The sequence below is a fragment of the Oncorhynchus keta genome, chromosome 5 (genome assembly GCF_023373465.1).
Source record: "Oncorhynchus keta strain PuntledgeMale-10-30-2019 chromosome 5, Oket_V2, whole genome shotgun sequence".
Classification (NCBI taxonomy): Eukaryota; Metazoa; Chordata; class Actinopteri; order Salmoniformes; family Salmonidae; genus Oncorhynchus; species Oncorhynchus keta.
Genome location: NC_068425.1, coordinates 6841646 through 6861201, shown reverse-complemented (window position 1 = coordinate 6861201; position 19556 = coordinate 6841646). Strand labels below are relative to the sequence as shown.

Sequence of the window (19556 nt, the reverse complement as noted above, 5' to 3'; positions counted from 1 at the left end):
CCTCACCCAGATCTCCCCACCCCCTTCAGCCACCTGTCCTTGTGTGATTACCACACATAAAACGAACAGGAAAAACATGAACAGCAACACTCACAAAGTACAAAAACACAGTAAAAACAGTTACATAAAGAAACAAAAGTACAATCATACATTGTCACGTTCTGACCTTTATTTCCTTTCTTTTGTATTTATTTCGTATGGTCAGGGCGTGAGTTGGGTGGGCAGTCTGTTTGTTTTTCTAGGTTTTGGGTATTTCTGTGTTTCGGCCTAGTATGGTTCTCAATCAGAGGCAGGTGTCATTAGTTGTCTCTGATTGAGAATCATACTTAGGTAGCCTGGGTTTCACTGTGTGTTTGTGGGTGATTGTTCATGTCTCTGTGTTTGCCCCAGATAGGACTGTTTAGGTTTTCACACATTTCTTGTTTTGTTAGTTATTTCATGTCTAGTTCCTTTATTAAAGAACATGAATAACCACCACGCTGCATTTTGGTCCGCTTCTCCTTCACCACAGGAAAACCCTTTCATACATAAACTTAAAGTAGAAATGAATATGTGACTAATCAGCAACAAGTTTAATGTGCATCCCCTATGATGGTTAGATGAGATGTTATAAATCCACACTCATTGGTTTCAGACAAGAAGGAAATTTGGAAAATTTGTACAAAATACGTTTTTATTCACATTAGCAATATCATTTTTTCACTGGTTTTTCAAGTAGACAGGCAATACAGTTCAATTCAACACATGTACAAAAGGGAAATACAAAATATAAATGATAAATTATAAAAATAAAAAACAATAATTTATGGATTTAAATATAATAAATAGACTGACAGGGTCCCACATGATTGTATTCATGCTTTATAAACTGGTAAGGGCGTAGCTTCTGAAAGGAGTCTGGATGATCAGTACATCTGTGCTGCAAGGATATCCAATCTTTGCAGATGACGTTTCATCTCTTTCCTGATGAGCTCCCACGCCTGTGCACTGTAGTTCTGAAAAACACAAAAAATGTCAAATATTAGAGGGGTGACATTTCTTGGCAACAGAGTAGGACTGGTGCCAAATGTAAAGCTTCTCAGAGTAAGAGTGCTGATTTAGGATCAGTTTTGTCTTTTGGATCACTATAAACAAGGACAGAGGAGACCTGATACTAGATCAGCACTTCTCTGAGATGCTTGATACATATGGCCCCAGAACCCACTTTTTTTAAATGAACACTGCTCAAGTTTAGCCTAGCCTAGTTCATATTCATTTGATTACATGCATTAAACATGTTGCCATATGAAACCAAACTCACCATTTTTCTCAGAACCTTCCTATTCAACTTCTTGAAGTACCGTTTCAGTCTCCTCTCAGGTTTCATGGCAGGTGATACCTGTTGGACAAAATTAAACAAAACATTAGCGTCATACAGGTGTAGGATCTTCATTTGATCAATATTTTTTTTCTTGCACGGCAGTTAATGGAACCTTAACATGTATTCAATGTTTGAAAAGGATTCTAAAGATTGTAATTTCCACTTTAAAATATCAAACTTGATTTGCCATAATGAAATATGAATCAAAGCTTACGAAAAAATGTTCATTAATAATAATCCACAATCATTTACATTTCTCATTGCTGCAGTATTATTTATGTGACGTCGCAAAATGGCTCAAAATCTGTAATTACCCATACACAGTAAGTTCGGAGAGTATTCAGACCCCTTCCCTTTTTTTCAAATTTTGTTAAGTGACAGCCTTATTCTAAAATGGATTAAAGAAAAAAATCCTCATCAATCTACACATAATATCCAATAATGACAATGCAAAAACATAAATACCTTATTTACATATGAATTCAGACCCTTTGCTTTGATATTCAAAATTCAGCTCAGGTGCATCCTGTTTTCATTGATCATCCTGGAGATGTTTCTACACTTTTATTGGAGTCCACCCGAAGTAAATTCAACTGATTGAACTTGATTTGGAAAGGCACAAACCTGTATATGTAAGGTCCTACAGTTGACAGTGCATGTCAGAGCAAAAACCAGGCCATGAAGTTGAGGAAATTGTCCGCAGAGCTCCGAGACAAGATTGTGTTGAGATAAAGATCTGGGAAAGGGTACTTTGTAACCACCAAGACTTCCTAGAGCTGGCCGCCAGGTCAAACTGAGCAATCAGGGGTAGAAGGGCCATTGTCAGGGAGGTGACCAAGAACCCGATGGTCACTCTGACAGAGCTCCAGATTTCCTCTGTGGGGATGGGAAAGCCATCGAGAAAGACAACCATCTCTGCAGTACTCCACCAATCAGGCCTTTATGGTAAAGTGGCCTGACGGAAGCCACTCCTCAGTAAAAGGCACGACAGCCCGCTTGGAGTTTGCCAAAAGGCACCTAAAGGACTTTCAGACCATGAGAAACAAGTGTCTCTATTTGGCCTGAATACCAATCATCACAAATGGAGGAAACCTTGCACCATCCCTACAGTTAAGTATGGTGGTGGCAGCATCATGCTGTGGGGATGTTTTTCATTGGCAGGGACTGGGAGACTAGTCAGGATCGAGGGAAAGATGAACGGAGCAAAGTACAGAGACATCCTTGACGAAAACCTGCTCCAGAGCGCTCAGGACCTCAGACTGGGGCAAAGGTTCACCTTCCAACAGGACAACGACCCTAAGCATACAGCCAAGACAACACAGGAGCGGCTTCGTGTCAAGTCTCTGAATGTCCTTGAGTGGCCCAGCCAGAGCCCGGACTTGACCTGACCGAACATCACTGGAGAGACCTGAAAATAGCTGTGCAGCGACGCACCCTATCCAACCTGACAGATCTTGAGAGGATCTCCAGAGAAGAATAACAGAAATTCCCCAAATACAGATGTGCCAAGCTTGTAGCATGATACCCAATAAGACTCAAGGCTGTAATCACTGCCAAAGGTTCTTCAACAAAGTACTGAGTAAAGGGTCTGAATACTTATGTAAATGTGATATTTCAGTTTTTTATTGTTAATACATTTGCAAAAATGTCTAAAACACGGTTTTGCTTTGTCATTATTGGGTATTGTGTGTGGATTGATGAGGGGGGAAATCTATTTAATCAATTTTAGAAAAAGCTGTAACGTAACAAAATGTGGAACAAGTCAAGGGGTTGAATACTTTATATGCACTTTATACGTAGATTTGTCCAATTGTAGAGTTAGTAGGCTACACCTAAACCAGGGCACTCTAACAATGTCCCAGGAGAACTACCTTCCTGTAGGTTTTCACTCCAACCCTAATCTACAACACCTGATTAATTAGGTGGTTGATAAACTGAATCAGGTTAGTTACAACTGGGGTTGGCGCGAAAACCTACAGGAAGGTAACTCTCCAAGAATGGGGTTGGAGAGCCCTGACCAAAACAGGGATTATACTTTAAATAGACCCGTTAGTTACTTACACAGGAATTAAGGTTCTCCAATTGGCGTTCTAGAATGTTGAGGAAATCGTCCAGGTTTTTCTTGTCCCAGGTGACAGATTTCATATTCCCATCAAACAGTTTTGTGATTTGATAGATGGTCTCTTTCAGGAATATGACTTTGTCCTCAAACTACCCAGGAAGATATAAAAAGAAGATTAGAAACAGTATAGGCTTCCGTTATGGCATCAACATAACATTGGGTCAAGATCGCCATACCAAAGCATATCAGAACATGATAAGTCTTTACCTCAGCATCATCTATGTGTCTGTAAAGTGATGTTGGGAAAAGGACTGGGGCATTCTGTTTTGTGATATCTCCTCCCTGGAAAACAATCAATATAGTATGTTAAGTCACGTGTCAAATACTTCAAGAGCAATCAAGACAGACATAAAGCATAGCTTATATATACTGCAAGTACAGTAGGCTTAATGTAGATAGCGTCTCTTGATCTAGCTGTCATTATAGCCTTAGAGCCCTTTTACTATGTACATTCAAATATAGGCTAACAGTTTTTTAACACAGATGCTAAACATGAAACACATTACTATTTTGCTTGGTTGGTTGTTTTGCTGTCCTTAATACATGCATTCAGTCTCCTCTTACAGTGTGCTAATAACTCACCATCTGGTCCAGCAGGGAAAGGTATTCTGCGCTCAAGTGACAGTAGTGGTGTCGAATCCAGTCACAGCAATGACACACGCTCTGCATACTGCAAATAATAAGAAAAATACAACTCCAGCTCTGCATTGTATACATTGTAAATAGCAGTTTGTTTCGCTGTTAGTTATCCAGATGAGTTTGAACATCTTGGCTGTGTTAAGTAGTTTTATGTGGAATTGGGAAAGGGAAAGCTGTATAGAGAATTTCCCCTGATCAACCTACCGGAGGCGGGGACTTTCATTTTCTAGACTTGGACATGTAGCACTTGGAATTCCATGCCTGCTCCGTCTCCTGGACGAACAAATCCATGTAAATCTATTCACATTTTCCTTGAAATCAGCTTTAAATTATAGTTGAACCACAAAATAAGAGTATTCAATGTAGATATCGGCTAGACTATTACTATAGCGACTATAGGCTCTTCACGAGCTTTGCTTTCAACTGCCAATAACTTCGCTTGAACCGATAAAAAAAAGTCTGACAACAAAATCGTCGAAGTCGAAATAAAACCCACACTTTTAAATGTCGCCATATAATACATTCATTTAGTGGGTTTCGTTCAAAGTTAGTCCGAAATATTGTTCCGTCGTCTTCTGCTGTTGCGCTTCAAATGAAAAGTGAATGGGGACGTCAGCGTCAATACCCAGATCTCTCAACTTTCATTTTCATGATGACGTAACCAACTTTCACCCAACTGTTGTCTGCTGGTGATGCAACGTTGAAAAGCAACGACAACATGATTTGTTGGAACTTTCTATTTGTCGTTTTTATTACAAGGGGAAATGAAAAATAATATGTGACAATATTTCCTTGGTATAGGCTTCGATGTCAGGGATATTTTCCCTACAGAGTCAATCGTTTTTACAGGGCTATTCTACTGTTGTGTGTGTGTGTGTGTGTGTGTGTTTGTGTCATAGTGTTGTGCACGTTTTTGAATGACTATGCAAGGTAAAATCTTGGCATTGGTTTATTGCTCCTTTTTCGATAAAATATTTTGATTAATTCATAAAATACAAAGCCTGTTCAAATGTACAGATCATATACTGTAGGAAAGTGGTCACCAAAACTGTCTGCACGGTCCTGGAGACAAGCAGGAGGAGGTGCAGGCTTTTGTTTCAACCCAGTACGAACACACCTGTTCCATCAGGGTCTTGATAAGATGTAATAGGTGGTTTCATATTGATATGTCATGTTATAGGCTAAAATTTCAGATGTAGCCTAATTATTCTGCTGCATTCATTCATAAAGCGTCTCAGAGTTGGAGTGCTGATCTAGCATCAGGACCCCCTCTGTCCATTCATTATAATCTATAAGGCAAAACTGATCCTAGATCAGCAATGCTACTCCCTGAGATGCTTTATAAATACGGGACTTGGTGTTATTTGATATAGCCTTAGTTGTAGGCCTTATGTATAAAATATTTTTTTTCTATTGGGGACCAGCCATGAATCATAAGAGGGACACTTGAAACATGATAGTAAAGAGTCCGAGAGAGATATTTCCCGTCACATATATCATCAATTTATTGCCTATAGTTTTACAAACATGGCAATAACAGTAGCAAAAGGGCTGCAGCCACAACACAGAACCACTGATAGAATCTTTGCTGTGTGGCGACGTCCAATGTGCTGAAGTGGCTGACGTCTTCATGCGTTTTAGTGCTAGTAGTGATACCTGTTAATGGTGCTGAAACGTCTTCTTATGTCCCATGACACGTCTGTGGTGGACGCATTTTGGGGTTTTCCCAGCTGTTTTACACAAGTTGTGTGGAGTCATCAGTTTCCCCTGAGTTTTCTCCCCAGTAATATTAGACACCTGTGGCTGACATATTGAATTGGGTAGGGGATATGTAGTTTGAAGAGTATTTGTACATTAGGAAGATGTTGCCAAGATATCATAATAGAATGTTGATGTCTAGCCAACATATAAACGATGTAGAACTGTATAATTTAGAATGTGTAAGACGTCAATGAGCAAACAATGTCGAAACTGCATCATCCCAATGTACAGTTGAAGTCGGAAGACTACATACACCTTAGCCAAAAACAATTCATTTCAGTTTTTCACAATTCCTAACATTTAATCCAAGTGAAAATTCCCTATCTTTGGTCTTTATTTTAAGAATGTGAAATATCAGAATAACAGTTGAGAGAATTTTTTTTTTCAGCTTTTATTTCGTTCATCACATTTCCAGTGGGTCAGAAGTTTACATACACTCAATTAGTATTTGGTTGCATTGCCTTGAAATTGTTTAACTTGGGTCAAATGTTTTCGGGTAGCCTTCCACAAGCTTCCCACAATACGTTGGGTGATTTCTGGCACATTCCTCCTGACAGAGCTGGTGTAACTGAGTCAGGCTTGAAGGCCTCCTTGCTCACACACGCTTTTACAGTTCTGCCCACAAATTTTCAATAGTATTGAAGTCAGGGCTTTGTGAAGGCCACTCCAATACCTTGACTTGTTGTCCTTAAAAGCCCTTTTGCCACAACCTTGGAAGTATTCTTGGGGTCATTGTCCATTTGGAAGACCCATTTGCGAACAAGCTTTAACTTCCTGACTGATGTCTTGAGATGTTGCTTCAATATATCCACATAATTTTCCTGCCTCACGATGCCATCCATTGTGTGAAGTGCACCAGTCTCCTGCAGCAAAGCACCCCCACAATATGATGCTACAACCCCTGTGCTTCACGGTTGGGATGGTGTTCTTCGGCTTGCAAACCTCCCCCTCCACAAGAACGGACTAAGACGATGGTGGAGTGGGGTCCATGTCCCGCGCTAGAGCCGCCACCGTGGACAGACGCCCACCCAGACCCTCTCCTATGGATTTAGGTGTGCGGCCGGGACTTCGCACCTTTGGAGGGGGTACTGTCACGCCCTGGCCTTAGTTATCTTTGTTTTCTTTATTATTTTGGTTAGGTCAGGGTGTGACATGGGAGATTTATGTGTTTTGTCTGGTCTAGGGGTTTTGTATGTTTATGGGGTGGTCCCTAGTCTAGGTGTTTATGTAAGTCTATGGTTGCCTAGATGGGTTCTCAATTAGAGGCAGGTGTTTATCGTTGTCTCTGATTGGGAACCATATTTCTTTGGGTATTTTTTGGGTGATTGCCACACGGGGGTTCACTTTGTTGTTTTGTGTTTGTGTTCAGGTGTTCTTTTAAATACCATGGACACTTGTCTCTGTCCGATTGCCACACCTCCTGGAACAGCACCCTGCCTCGTTCAGGGGACTAAACTATTATCCATGTTCTTTTTCCATTTTGTATTTTTCTTATTTCTCCTCCAATCGTAGTAAGACATTCAAGTGTTTAATACAATGGACCGACTTTATAAATGAAAATCCACAAGGTCAAGTGGAAGCTAAAAGTTCCTGGTCCCCCAGATTATCCTCTACTCCTCACCCAGATCTCCCCACCCCCTTCAGCCACCTGTCCTTGTGTGATTACCACACATAAAACGAACAGGAAAAACATGAACAGCAACACTCACAAAGTACAAAAACACAGTAAAAACAGTTACATAAAGAAAGAAAAGTACAATCATACATAAACTTAAAGTAGAAATGATCATGTGACTAATCAGCAACAAGTTTAATGTGCATCCCCTATGATGGTTAGATGAGATGTTATAAATCCACACTCATTGGTTTCAGACAAGAATGACATTTGGAAAATTTGTACAAAATACGTTTTTATTCACATTAGCAATATCATTTTTTCACTGTTTTTTCAAGTACACTGGCAATACAGTTCAGTTCAACACATGTACAAAAGGGAAATACAAAATATAAATTATAAATTATAAAAATAAAAAACAATAATTTATTGACTTAAATATAATAAATAGACTGACAGGGTCCCACATGATTGTATTCATGTTTTATAAACTGGTAAGGGCGTAGCTTCTGAAATGAGTCTGGATGATCAGTATATCTGTGCCGCAAGGATATCCAATCTTTGCAGATGACGTTTCGTCTCTTTCCTGATGAGTTCCCACGCCTGTGCACTGTAGTTCTGAAAAACACAGAACATTTGAAATATTAGTGGGGTGGACTTTCTTGGCAAAATAATGACCATATTGTCTTGAACAACAAAGAATAGACTGGTGCCGTATGTGTTAATCTTCTCAGAGTAGGAGTGCTGATTTAGGATCAGTTTTGTCTTTTAGATCACTATAGATAAGGACTGAGGAGACCTGATACAAGATCAGCACTTCTGAGATGTTTGATACATATGTCCCCAGAACACTGCCCTTCTTTAGCCTAGTCTAGTTTATATTCATTTGATTACATGTATTAAACACGTTTCTATATGAAACCAAACTCACCATTTTTCTCAGAACCTTCCTATTCAACTTCTTGAAGTACCGTTTCAGTCTCCTCTCAGGTTTCATGGCAGGTGATACCTGTTGGACAAAATTAAACAAAACATTAGCTTAATAGGATCTTCATTTGAGCTTTTTTTTCAGTGTATTGGAAACTTAACATGTATTCAATGTTTGAAAGGGATTCTAAAGATTGTAATTTCCACTTTAAAATATCAAAATTGCTTTGCCATAATGAAAAATGCATCAAAGCATGCAAAAAATGTCTACTAATTATAATCCACAATACTTTACATTTCTCATTGCTGCAATATTATTTATGTGCTGTTGCAAACTGGCTCAAAATCTGTAATAACCCATATACAGTGCGTACCCCTTCCCTTTTTCCAAATTTTGTTAAGTTACAGCCTTATTCTAAAATGGATTTAAGAAAAAAATCCTCATCAATCTACACACAATATCCAATAATGACGATGCAAAAACAGAAACACCTTATTTACAAATTAATTCAGACCTTTTGCTATGAGACTCAAAAGTCAGCTCAGGTGCATCCTGTTTTCATTGATCATCCTTGAGATGTTTCTACACTTATATTGGAGTCCACCTGAAGTAAAATCAACTGATTGGACATAATTTGGAAAGGCACAAACCTATATATTTAAGGTCCTACAGTTGACAGTGCATGTCAGAGCAAAAACCAGGTCATGAAGTTAAGAAAATTGTCCGTAGAGCTCCGAGACAAGATTGTGTCGAGGCAGAGATCTGGGATAGGGGACAAAAATATTTCTGCAGCATTGAAGGTCCTCAAGAAAACAGTGGCCTCCATCATTCTTAAATGGAAAAATGTTGTTACCTCCAAGACTCTTCCTAGAGCTGGCCACCCGGCCAAACTGAGCAATCGGGGGAGAAAGGCCTTGGTCAGGGCGGTGACATTTGGTCACTCTGACAGAGCTCCAGATTTCCTCTGTGGGGATGGGAGAGCCTTCCAGAAAGACAACCATCTCTGCAGTACTCCACCAATCAGGCCTTTAAGATAAAGTGCCCAGACGGAAACTACTCCTCAGTAAAAGGCACATTGCAGCCCACTTGGAGTTTGCCAAAAGGCACCTAAAGGACTCTCAGACCATGAGAAACAAGTGTCTCTGGTCTTATGAAACCTATTTGGAGGAAACCTTGCACCATCACTACAGTTAAGCATAGTGGTGGCAGCATCATGCTGTGGATGTTTTTCATTGGCAGGGACTGTGAGACTCGTCAAGATTGAGGGAAAGATGAACAGAGCAAAGTACAGAGACAACCGAGATGAAAAACCTGCAACAGAGCGTTCAGGACCTCAGACTGGGGCGAAGGTTCACCTTCCAACAGGACAATGACCCTAAGCATACAGCCAAGACAAGGCAGGAGTGGCTTCGGGCCAAGTCTCTGAATGTCCTTGAGTGGCCCAGCCGGAGCCCGGACTTGACCTGATCAAACACCACTGGAGAGACCTGAAAATTGCTGTGCAGCGACGCTCCTTATCCAACCTGACAGATCTTGAGAGGATCTGCAGAGTAGAATTGCAAAACTCCCCAAATACAGATGTGCCAAGCTTGTTGCATGATATCCAATAAGACTCAAGGCTGTAATCACTGCCAATGGTGCTTCAACAAAGTACTGAGTAAAGGGTCTGAATACTTATGTAAATGTGATACTTCAGTTTTGTATTGTTAATACAGTTGCAAAAATTTCTAAAACAAGTTTTTTGCTTTATCATTATGGAATATTGTGTGTAGATTGATGAGGGGGAACATCTATTTAATCAATTTTAGAAAAAGGCTGTAACGTAACAAAATCTGGAAAAAGTCAAGGGGTTGAATACTTTATATGCACTTTATACGTAGACTTTTCCACTTCTAGAGTTAGTAGGCTACACCTAAACCAGGGCACTCCAAACCTGTTCCTGGAGAACTACCTTCCTGTAGGTTTTCACTCCAACCCTAATCTATCACACCTATTTAATTAGGTGGTCATAAACTGAATCAGGTTAGTTACAACTAGGGTTGGAGCGAAAACATACAGGAAGGTAACTCTCCGTGAAATGGTTTGGAGAACCCTGACCTAAACAGGGATTATACTTTAAATAGACGCGTTACTTACACAGGAATTAAGGTTCTCCAATTGGCGTTCTAGAATGTTGAGGAAATCGTCCAGATTTTTCTTGTCCCAGGTGACAGATTTCATATTCCCATCAAACAGTTTTGTGATTTGATAGATGGTCTCTTTCAGGAATATGACTTTGTCCTCAAACTACCCAGGAAGATATAAAAAGAAGATTAGAAACAGTATAGGCTTCCGTTATGCCATCAATATAACATTGGGTCAAGATCGCCATACCAAAGCATATCAGAACATGATAAGTCAAAATTCTAGTCTTTACCTCAGCATCATCTATGTGTCTGTAAAGTGATGTTGGGAAAAGGACTGGGGCATTCTGTTTTGTGATATCTCCTCCCTGGAAAACAATCAATATAGTATGTTAAGTCACGTGTCAAATACTTCAAGAGCAATCAAGACAGACATAAAGTATAGCTTATACTGCAAGTACAGTAGCCTTAATGTAGATAGCGTCTCTTGATCGAGCTGTCATTATAGCCTTAGAGCCCTTTTACTATGTTCATTCAAATATAGGCTAACAGTTTTTTAACACAGATCCTAAACATGAAACACATTACTATTTTACTTGGTTGTTTGTTTTGCAGTCCTTAATACATAATACATACATTCAGACTCCTCTTACAATGTGCTGATAACTCACCATCTGGTCCAGCAGGGAAAGGTATTCTGCGCTCAAGTGACCGTAGTGGTGTCGGATCCAGTCACAGCAATGACACACGCTCTGCATACTGCAAATAATAAGAAAAATGCACGTCCAACTCTGCATTGTATACATTGTAAATAGCAGTTTGTTTCGCTGTTAGTTATCCAGATGAGTTTGAACATCTTGGCTGTGTAAAGTAGTTTTATGTGGAATTGGGAAAGGGAAAGCTGTATAGAGAATTTCCCCTGATCAACCTACCGGAGGCGGGGACTTTCATTTTCCAGACTTGCACATGAAGCACTTGGAATTCCATGCCTGCCCCGTCTCCTGGACGAACAAATCCATGTAAATCTATACACATTCTCCTTGAAAGCAGCTTTAAATTATAGTTGAAACACAAGAAAATATTATTCAATTTAGATACCGGCTAGGCTATTACTATAGCGAGTAAAGGCTATTCGCGAGCTTTACTTTCAACTGCTAATAACTTCGCGTGAACCGAGGAAAAAAGTCTGATAACAAAATCTTCGGAGTCGAAATAAAACCCACACTTCTTAAGAAATGTAGCCATATAAGACATTAATTTAGTGGGTTTCGTTCAAAGTTAGTCCGACATATTGTTCCGTTGTCTTCTGCTGTTGCGCTACAAATGAAAAGTGAATGGGGACGTCAGCGTTAATACCCACATCTCTCAACTTTCATTTTCATGATGACGTAACCAACTTTCACCCTACTTTTGTCTGCTGGTGATGCAACGTTGAAAAGCAACGACAACATGATTTGTTGAAACTTTCTATTTTACGTTTTTTTTACAAGGGTAAAATGAAAAATAAATGTGCCAATAGTTCCCTGGTATAGGCTACGATAACAAGGATATTTTCCCTGCAGAGTCACTAGTTTTGACAGGGCTGTGTGTGTGTGTGTGTGTGTGTGTGTGTGTGTGTGTGTGTGTGTGTGTGTGTGTGTGTGTGTGTGTGTGTGTGTGTGTGTGTGTGTGTGTGTGTGTGTGTGTGTGTGTGTGTGTGTGTGTGTGTGTGTGTGTGTGTGTGTGTGTGTGTGTGTGTGTCTGTGTGTGTGTGTGTGTGCGTGTGTTTTTGAATGACTATACAAGGTCAAATCTTGGCAATGGTTTATTGCTAATTTTTATATATAGTATTGGGGTTGATTCATAAAATACAAAGCCTGTTCAACTGTACAGATCATATATTGTAGGGAAGTGGTCACCAAAACTGTTTGCACAGTCCTGGAGACAAGCAGGAGGAGGTGCAGGCTTTTGTTTCAACCCAGTACAAACACACCTGTTCCTTCAGGGTCTTGATAAAATGTCATAGGTGGTTTCACATTAAAATCTCATGTTATAGGCTAAAATGTCAGATGTAGAGTAATTATTCTGCTGAATTTATTCATAAAGCGTCTCAGAGTAGGACTGCTAATCTAGGATCTGGACCCCCTCCCTGCGTCCATTCATTATAATCTATAAGGCAAAACTGATCCTAGATCAGCAATGCTACTCTCTGAGATGCTTTATAAATACGGGCCTTGGTGTTATTTGATATAGCCTTAGTGTGGGCCTTTTGTATAAAATATATTTTTTCTATTGGGGACCAGCCATGAGGATGAATCATAAGAATGACACTTGAAATGTAATACCAAAGAGTCAGAGAGCTATATTTCCCATCATATATATCATCAATTTATTGCCTATAGTTTTACAAGCATGGCAATAACAGTAGCAAAAGGGCTGCAGCCACAACACAGAACCTCTGATAGAATCTTTGCTGTGTGGCGACGTCCAATGTGCTGAAGTGGCTGACGTCTTCATGCGTTTTAGTGCTAGTAGTGATACCTGTTAATATTGGTGCTGAAACTTCTTCTTATGTCCCATGACACGTCTGTGGTGGACGCATTTTGGGGTTTTCCCAGCTGTTTTACACAAGTTGTGTGATGTAATCAGTTTCCCCTGAGTTTTCTCCCCAGTAATAATAGACACCTGTGGCTGACATATTGAATTGGGTAGGGAATATGTAGTTTGAAGAGTGTTTGCACATTGGGAAGATGTTGAAGCAAGGGCCAGCCAACGAGAGAGTACAGGTCACAGTGGTGGGTAGTATATTGGGCTTTGGTGACAAAACGGATGGTGCTGTGATAGACTAAATGAAATCAAATCACAAAAAAATGTCACATACACATGGTTAGCAGATGTTAATGCGAGTGTAGCAAAATGCTTGTGCTTCTAGTTCCGACAATGCAGTAATTGCCAACAAGTAATCTAACTAACAATTCCAAAACTACTGTCTTATACACACAAGTGTAAGGGGATAAAGAATATGTACATAAAGATATATGAATGAGTGATGGTACAGAGCGGCATAGGCAAGATACAGTAGATGGTATCGAGTACAGTATATACATATGAGATGAGTAGGTAAACAAAGTGGCATAGTTAAAGTGGCTAGTGATACATGTATTACATAAAGATGCAGTAGATGATATAGAGTACAGTATATATGTATACATATGAGATTAATAATGTAGGGTATGTAAACATTGTATTAGGTAGCATTGTTTAAAGTGGCTAGTGATATATTTTTCATCATTTCCCATCAATTCCCATTATTAGAGTGGCTGGAGTTGAGTCAGTGTGTTGGCAGCAGCCACTCAATGTTAGTGGTGGCTGTTTAACAGTCTGATGGCCTTGAGATAGAAGCTGTTTTTCAGTCTCTCGGTCCCAGCTTTGATGCACCTGTACTGACCTCGCCTTCTGGATGATAGCGGGGTGAACAGGCAGTGGCTCAGGTGGTTGTTGTCATTGATGATCTTTATGGCCTTCCTGTAACATCGGGTGGTGTAGGTGTCTTGGAGGGCAGGTAGTTTGCCCCAGGTGATGCGTTGTGCAGACCTCACTACCCTCTGGAGAGCCTTACGGTTGTGGGCGGAGCAGTTGCCGTACCAGGCGGTGATATAGCCCGCCAGGATGCTCTCGATTGTGCATCTGTAGAAGTTTGTGAGTGCTTTTGGTGACAAGCCAAATTTCTTCAGCCTCCTGAGGTTGAAGAGGCGCTGCTGCGCCTTCTTTACGATGCTGTCTGTGTGGGTGGACCAATTCAGTTTGTCTGTGATGTGTATGCCGAGGAACTTAAAACTTGCTACCCTCTCCACTGCTGTTCCATCGATGTGGATAGGGGCTGTTCCCTCTGCTGTTTCCTGAAGTCCACAATCATCTCCTTAGTTTAGTTGACGTTGAGTGTGAGGTTATTTTCCTGACACCACACTCAGAGGGCCCTCACCTCCTCCCTGTAGGCCGTCTCGTCGTTGTTGGTAATCAAGCCTACCACTGTTGTGTCGTCCGCAAACTTGATGATTGAGTTGGAGGCGTGCGTGGCCACGCAGTCGTGGGTGAACAGGGAGTACAGGAGAGGGCTCAGAGTGCACCCTTGTGGGGCCCCAGTGTTGAGGATCAGCGGGGTGGAGATGTTGTTGCCTACACTCACCACCTGGGGGCGGCCCGTCAGGAAGTCCATTACCCATCCAGTATGCTGAGTAGAGTGTTGGAGGCTATTTTATAGATGACATCGCCGAAGTCTAGGATCGGTAGGATGGTCAATTTTACGAGGGTATGTTTGGCAGCATGAGTGAAGAAAGCTTTGTAGCGAAATAGGAAGCCGATTCTAGATTTAATTTTTGATTTGAGATGCTTAATGTGAGTCTGGAAGGAGAGTTTACAGTCTAGCCAGACTGTCCAGAGTAGTGATGCTGGATGGGTGGGTAGGTGCGAGCAATGATCGGTTGAATAGCATGCATTTAGTTTTATTTGCGTTTAAGAGCAGTTGGAGGCCACGGAAGGAGAGTTGTATGGCATTGAAGCTCGTCTGGAGGTTAGTTAACACAGTGTCCAAAGAAGGGCCAGAAGTATACAGAATGGTGTCGTCTGCGTAGAGGTGGATCAGAGAATCACCAGCAGCAAGAGTGACATCATTGATGTATACAGAGAAGAGAGTCGGCCCGAGAATTGAACCCTGTGGCACCCCCATAGAGACTGCCAGAGGCCCGGACAGCAGACCCTCCGATTTGACACACTGAACTCTATCAGAGAAGTAGTTGGTGAGTCAGGCGAGGCAATCATTTGAGAAACCAAGGCTGTCGAGTCTGCCGATGAGGATGTGGTGATTGACAGAGTCGAAAGCCTTGGCCAGATCAATGAATACGGCTGCACAGTAATGTTTCTTATCGATGGCGGTTAAGATATCGTTTAGGACCTTGAGTGTGGCTGAGGTGCATCCATTACCAGCTCTGAAACCAGATTGCATAGCAGAGAAGGTATGGTGAGATTCGAAATGGTCGGTAATCTGTTTGTTGACTTGGCTTTCGAAGACCTTAGAAAGGCATGGTAGGATAGATAGCAGTTTGTAGCAGTTTGGGTCAAGAGTGTCCCCCCCTTTGAAGAGGGGGATGACCGCAGCTGCTTTCCAATCTTTGGGAATCTCAGACGACACGAAATAGAGGTTGAACAGGCTAGTAATAGGGGTGGCAACAATTTCGGCAGATAATTTTAGAAAGAAAGGGTCCAGATTGTCTAGCCCGGCTGATTTGTAGGGGTCCAGATTTTGCAGCTCTTTCAGAACATCAGCTGAACGGATTTGGGAGAAGGTGAAATGGGGAAGGCTTGGGCGAGTTGCTGTGGGGGGTGCAGTGCTGTTGACCGGGGTAGGAGTAGCCAGGTGGAAAGCATGGCCAGCCGTAGAAAAATGCTTATTGAAATTCTCAATTATGGTGGATTTATCAGTGGTGACAGTGTTTCCTATCTTCAGTGCAGTGGGCAGCTGGGAGGAGGTGTTCTTATTCTCCATGGACTTTACAGTGTCCCAGAACGTTTTTGAGTTAGTGTTGCAGGAAGCAAATTTCTGCTTGAAAAAGCTAGCCTTAGCTTTTCTAACTGCCTGTGTATAATGGTTTCTAGGTTCCCTGAACAGCTGCATATCACGGGGCTGTTCGATGCTAATGCAGAACGCCATAGGATGTTTTTGTGTTGGTTAAGGACAGTCAGGTCTGGGGAGAACCAAGGGCTATATCTGTTCCTGGTTCTACATTTCTTGAATGGGGCATGTTTATTTAAGATGGTTAGGAAGGCATTTAAAAAAAATATCCAGGCATCCACTACTGACGGGATGAGATCAATATCCTTCCAGGATACCCCGGCCAGGTCGATTAGAAAGGCCTGCTCGCTGAAGTGTTTCAGGGAGCGTTTGACAGTGATGAGTGGAGGTCGTTTGACTGCTGACCCATTACGGATGCAGGCAATGAGGCAGTGATCGCTGAGATCTTGGTGGAAGACAGCAGAGGTGTATTTAGAGGGCAAGTTGGTTAGGATGATATCTATGAGGGTGCCCGTGTTTAAGGCTTTGGGGAGGTACCTGGTAGGTTCATTGATAATTTGTGTGAGATTGAGGGCATCAAGTTTAGATTGTAGGATGGCTGGGGTGTTAAGCATGTTCCAGTTTAGGTTGCCTAGCAGCACGTGCTCTGAAGATAGATGGGGGGCAATCAGTTCACATATGGTGTCCAGAGCACAGCTGGGGGCAGAGGGTGGTCTATAGCAGGCGGCAACGGTGAGAGACTTGTTTTTAGAGAGGTGGATTTTTAAAAGTAGAAGTTCAAATTGTTTGGGTACAGACCAGGATAGTAGGACAGAACTCTGCAGGCTATCTTTGCAGTAGATTGCAACACCGCCCGCTTTGGCAGTTCTATCTTGTCTGAAAATGTTGTAGTTCGGGATTCAAATTTCAGAATTTTTGGTGGTCTTCCTAAGCCAGGATTCAGACACAGATAGAACATCCGGGTTGGCAGAGTGTGCTAAAGCAGTGAATAGAACAAACTTAGGGAGGAGGCTTCTAATGTTAACATGTATGAAACCAAGGCTATTACGGTTACAGAAGTCGTCAAAAGAGAGCGCCTGGGGAATAGGAGTGGAGCTAGGCACTGCAGGGCCTGGATTCACCTCTACATCGCAAGAGGAACAGAGGAGGAGTAAAATAAGGGTACGGCTAAAAGCAATAAGAATTGGTCGTCTTGAACGTCTGGAACAGAGAGTAAAAGGAGGTTTCTGGGGGCGATAAAATAGCATCAAGGTATAATGTACAGACAAAGGTATGGTAGGATGTGAATACAGTGGAGGTAAACCTAGGTATTGAGTGATGAAGAGAGAGATATTGTCTCTAGAAACATCATTGAAACCAGGAGATGTCATTGCATGTGTGGGTGGTGGAACTAATAGGTTGGATAAGGTATAGTGAGCAGGACTAGAGGCTCTACAGTGAAATAAGCCAATAAACACTAACCAGAACAGCAATGGACAGGGCATATTGACATTAAGGAGAGGCATGCTTAGTTGAGTGATCAAAAGGGTCCAGTGAGTAGAGAGGATTGGTTGGGGGTCACGGCGATTTAGACAGCTAGCCAGGCCATCGGTAGCAAGCTAGCATAGGATGGAGGTCTGTTATTAGCCACCTCTTGCGTTCCGTCAGTAGAGTAGTGGGGTTCCGTGTGGTAGAGGGGATTAATCCAAATCACACAACAACAAAAAAATCAATATATATAGTTATAGAGGCCCAAGAAGAAAAATAAATAAAATAATAATATAAATAAATAAATAAATTGTCCGATTGTCTATTCAGATAGCAGCCGATAAGACAGCTAACGGTTAGCGGGCCGCAGATGGGCGTTCAGGTAACGTCGCGACGGAGGAGCCAGCCGGATAACTCCTTCGGGTAGATAACGGCAGTCCAGTTGTGAAGGCCCGGTGGGGCTCCGCGTAGGCAGTAAAACGGGTCCGGATAGGGGATTGTAGCCCAGGAGTGATTGATGGAACTCTTCAGCTGGCTGGCTCCGGAATAATTGATGTTTGCTCCAGAATCGACGAAAGCCGATAGTCACACGGATAGCAGCTAGCTAGCTGTGAGATCCAGGTATGAATGTCCAGAGTTAGCGGTTGAAATCCAGGGACATGGAGAGAAAAATTGGTCCGGTATGTTCCGTTCCGAGTCGCGCTGCGCCATACAAAACTGGCGATAGATTTTCGAGCTAAAGGATAGCTGATGACCACAAACCGTGGTTAGCTGAATACTAACGATTAGCCAGTAACGAAGCTAACTAGCTTCTGATTAGCTTCTGGATTAGCTTCTGGATTATCTTCTTGCTAGCTTCTGGCTAGTTTCTGGCTAGTTTCTTGGAGGATTACAGATTTGAGGTAAATAATACTTTTTTATAAATATAAATTGGTGAGGCGGGTTGCAGGAGAGTGTTTTGAAGATGAGTTTATGGAAAATTAAAACATATATATAAAAAGTTATGTGAAAAAAGTTGTAAATATATATATATATACAGGACACGACAAGACGAGGACAAAAGACGTCTGAACTGCTACATCTACATACATACATAATTTAAAAGCTTAACTTCTTGTTAATCCAACCGCATTGTCAGATTTCAAAAAGGCTTTACGGCGAAAACATACCATGCGATTATCTGATGACAGTGCCCCACAACAAAATAATTTTTCAACCAGCACAGGCGACACAAAATCACAAATAGCGATTACATAAATCACTTACCTTTGAAGATCTTCCTCTGTTTGCAATCCCACGTGTCCCAGCTACACAATGAATGGTCGTTTTGTTTGATTAAAGTCCTTCTTTATGTCGAAAATGTCAGGTTAGTTGGTGCCAATGATCTCAGTTATCCACTCTTTCAACATGTATACAAACGATCCCAAAAAGTTACCACTAAAATCCATCCAAACAAATCAAATGGTGTTTCTCATTAATCCTCAGTTACTCTAATATCTAAATAAACAATAATATTTAAGACGAGAATAGTATGTTCAATAGGGAAGATATAAATGACGAAGAGTGCGCACCTCATTCACGCGCCAACATGACCACTTTTCTAATGAGAGACACCTTGTAGTTCTTCCAACTACTTGTTCATTAAAACAAGCCTGAAACCCATTCTAAAGACTGTTGACATCTAGTGGAAGCCATAGGTACTGCAATCTGGGTCCTATCTATTTGTATTTCCTATAGGCAAGCACTGAAATGGCCTGAGACTTCAACAACATAAAATTCTGGATGGATTTTCCTTTGGTTTTCACCTGCCATATCAGTTCTGTTATACTCACATTATTTTAACAGTTTCAGAAACTTCAGAGTGTTTTCTATCCAATCCAAGTATATGCATATCTTAGCTTCTGGGACTAAGTAACAGGCAGTTTACTTTGGGCATGTCAGTCATCCAAAATTCCCAACAAAACCCAATCTCCCAAACAGGTTAATAACTTCA

At 41.4% G+C, this 19556-nt stretch overlaps 2 protein-coding genes and 1 pseudogene across 5 annotated transcripts; 1 reads left to right on the top strand and 2 right to left on the bottom strand.

Annotated features, from left to right (window-relative positions):
- LOC118381543 (interferon a3-like) overlaps positions 1 to 19556 on the top strand; it is an 88372-nt pseudogene that overhangs the window by 18937 nt on the left and 49879 nt on the right.
- Positions 661 to 4739, bottom strand: LOC127929990 (interferon a3-like). 3 transcript variants are annotated; one of them, XM_052518604.1, is made up of 7 exons: positions 4618 to 4707; positions 4326 to 4394; positions 4065 to 4152; positions 3690 to 3764; positions 3422 to 3571; positions 1301 to 1378; positions 661 to 995 (listed from the first exon to the last, which is right to left on the bottom strand). In XM_052518604.1, exons 3-7 carry the CDS (start codon positions 4149 to 4151, stop codon positions 906 to 908), a joined length of 480 nt encoding a protein of 159 aa, XP_052374564.1. In that variant the 5' UTR covers position 4152; positions 4326 to 4394; positions 4618 to 4707; the 3' UTR covers positions 661 to 905. The 3 variants fall into 3 exon arrangements, with proteins under 3 accessions (XP_052374564.1, XP_052374563.1, XP_052374562.1); XM_052518603.1 differs by having other exon boundaries at positions 4326 to 4739; XM_052518602.1 differs by lacking the exons at positions 4326 to 4394; positions 4618 to 4707 and having other exon boundaries at positions 4065 to 4285.
- On the bottom strand, positions 7776 to 11897 carry LOC118384401 (interferon a3-like). 2 transcript variants are annotated; one of them, XM_052518607.1, is made up of 6 exons: positions 11481 to 11897; positions 11220 to 11307; positions 10842 to 10916; positions 10562 to 10711; positions 8429 to 8506; positions 7776 to 8115 (listed from the first exon to the last, which is right to left on the bottom strand). In XM_052518607.1, exons 2-6 carry the CDS (start codon positions 11304 to 11306, stop codon positions 8026 to 8028), a joined length of 480 nt encoding a protein of 159 aa, XP_052374567.1. In that variant the 5' UTR covers position 11307; positions 11481 to 11897; the 3' UTR covers positions 7776 to 8025. The 2 variants fall into 2 exon arrangements, with proteins under 2 accessions (XP_052374567.1, XP_052374566.1); XM_052518606.1 differs by lacking the exon at positions 11481 to 11897 and having other exon boundaries at positions 11220 to 11354.

What these genes read in the sequence shown, in the direction of transcription:
- LOC127929990 (XM_052518602.1), bottom strand. Translation starts at nt 4,199, where the DNA reads ATGTATACAATGCAGAGCTGGAGTTGTATTTTTCTTATTATTTGCAGT. An exon ending in TTTCCCTGCTGGACCAGATG is followed by an intron (nt 3,765 to 4,064) that starts GTGAGTTATTAG and finishes ATTGTTTTCCAG; the next exon opens with GGAGGAGATATCACAAAACA. An exon ending in GGAAGGTTCTGAGAAAAATG is followed by an intron (nt 996 to 1,300) that starts GTGAGTTTGGTT and finishes TGTGTTTTTCAG; the next exon opens with AACTACAGTGCACAGGCGTG.
- LOC118384401 (XM_052518606.1), bottom strand. Translation starts at nt 11,354, where the DNA reads ATGTATACAATGCAGAGTTGGACGTGCATTTTTCTTATTATTTGCAGT. An exon ending in GACACATAGATGATGCTGAG is followed by an intron (nt 10,712 to 10,841) that starts GTAAAGACTAGA and finishes CTTCCTGGGTAG; the next exon opens with TTTGAGGACAAAGTCATATT. An exon ending in TGGAGAACCTTAATTCCTGT is followed by an intron (nt 8,507 to 10,561) that starts GTAAGTAACGCG and finishes TTTGTCCAACAG; the next exon opens with GTATCACCTGCCATGAAACC.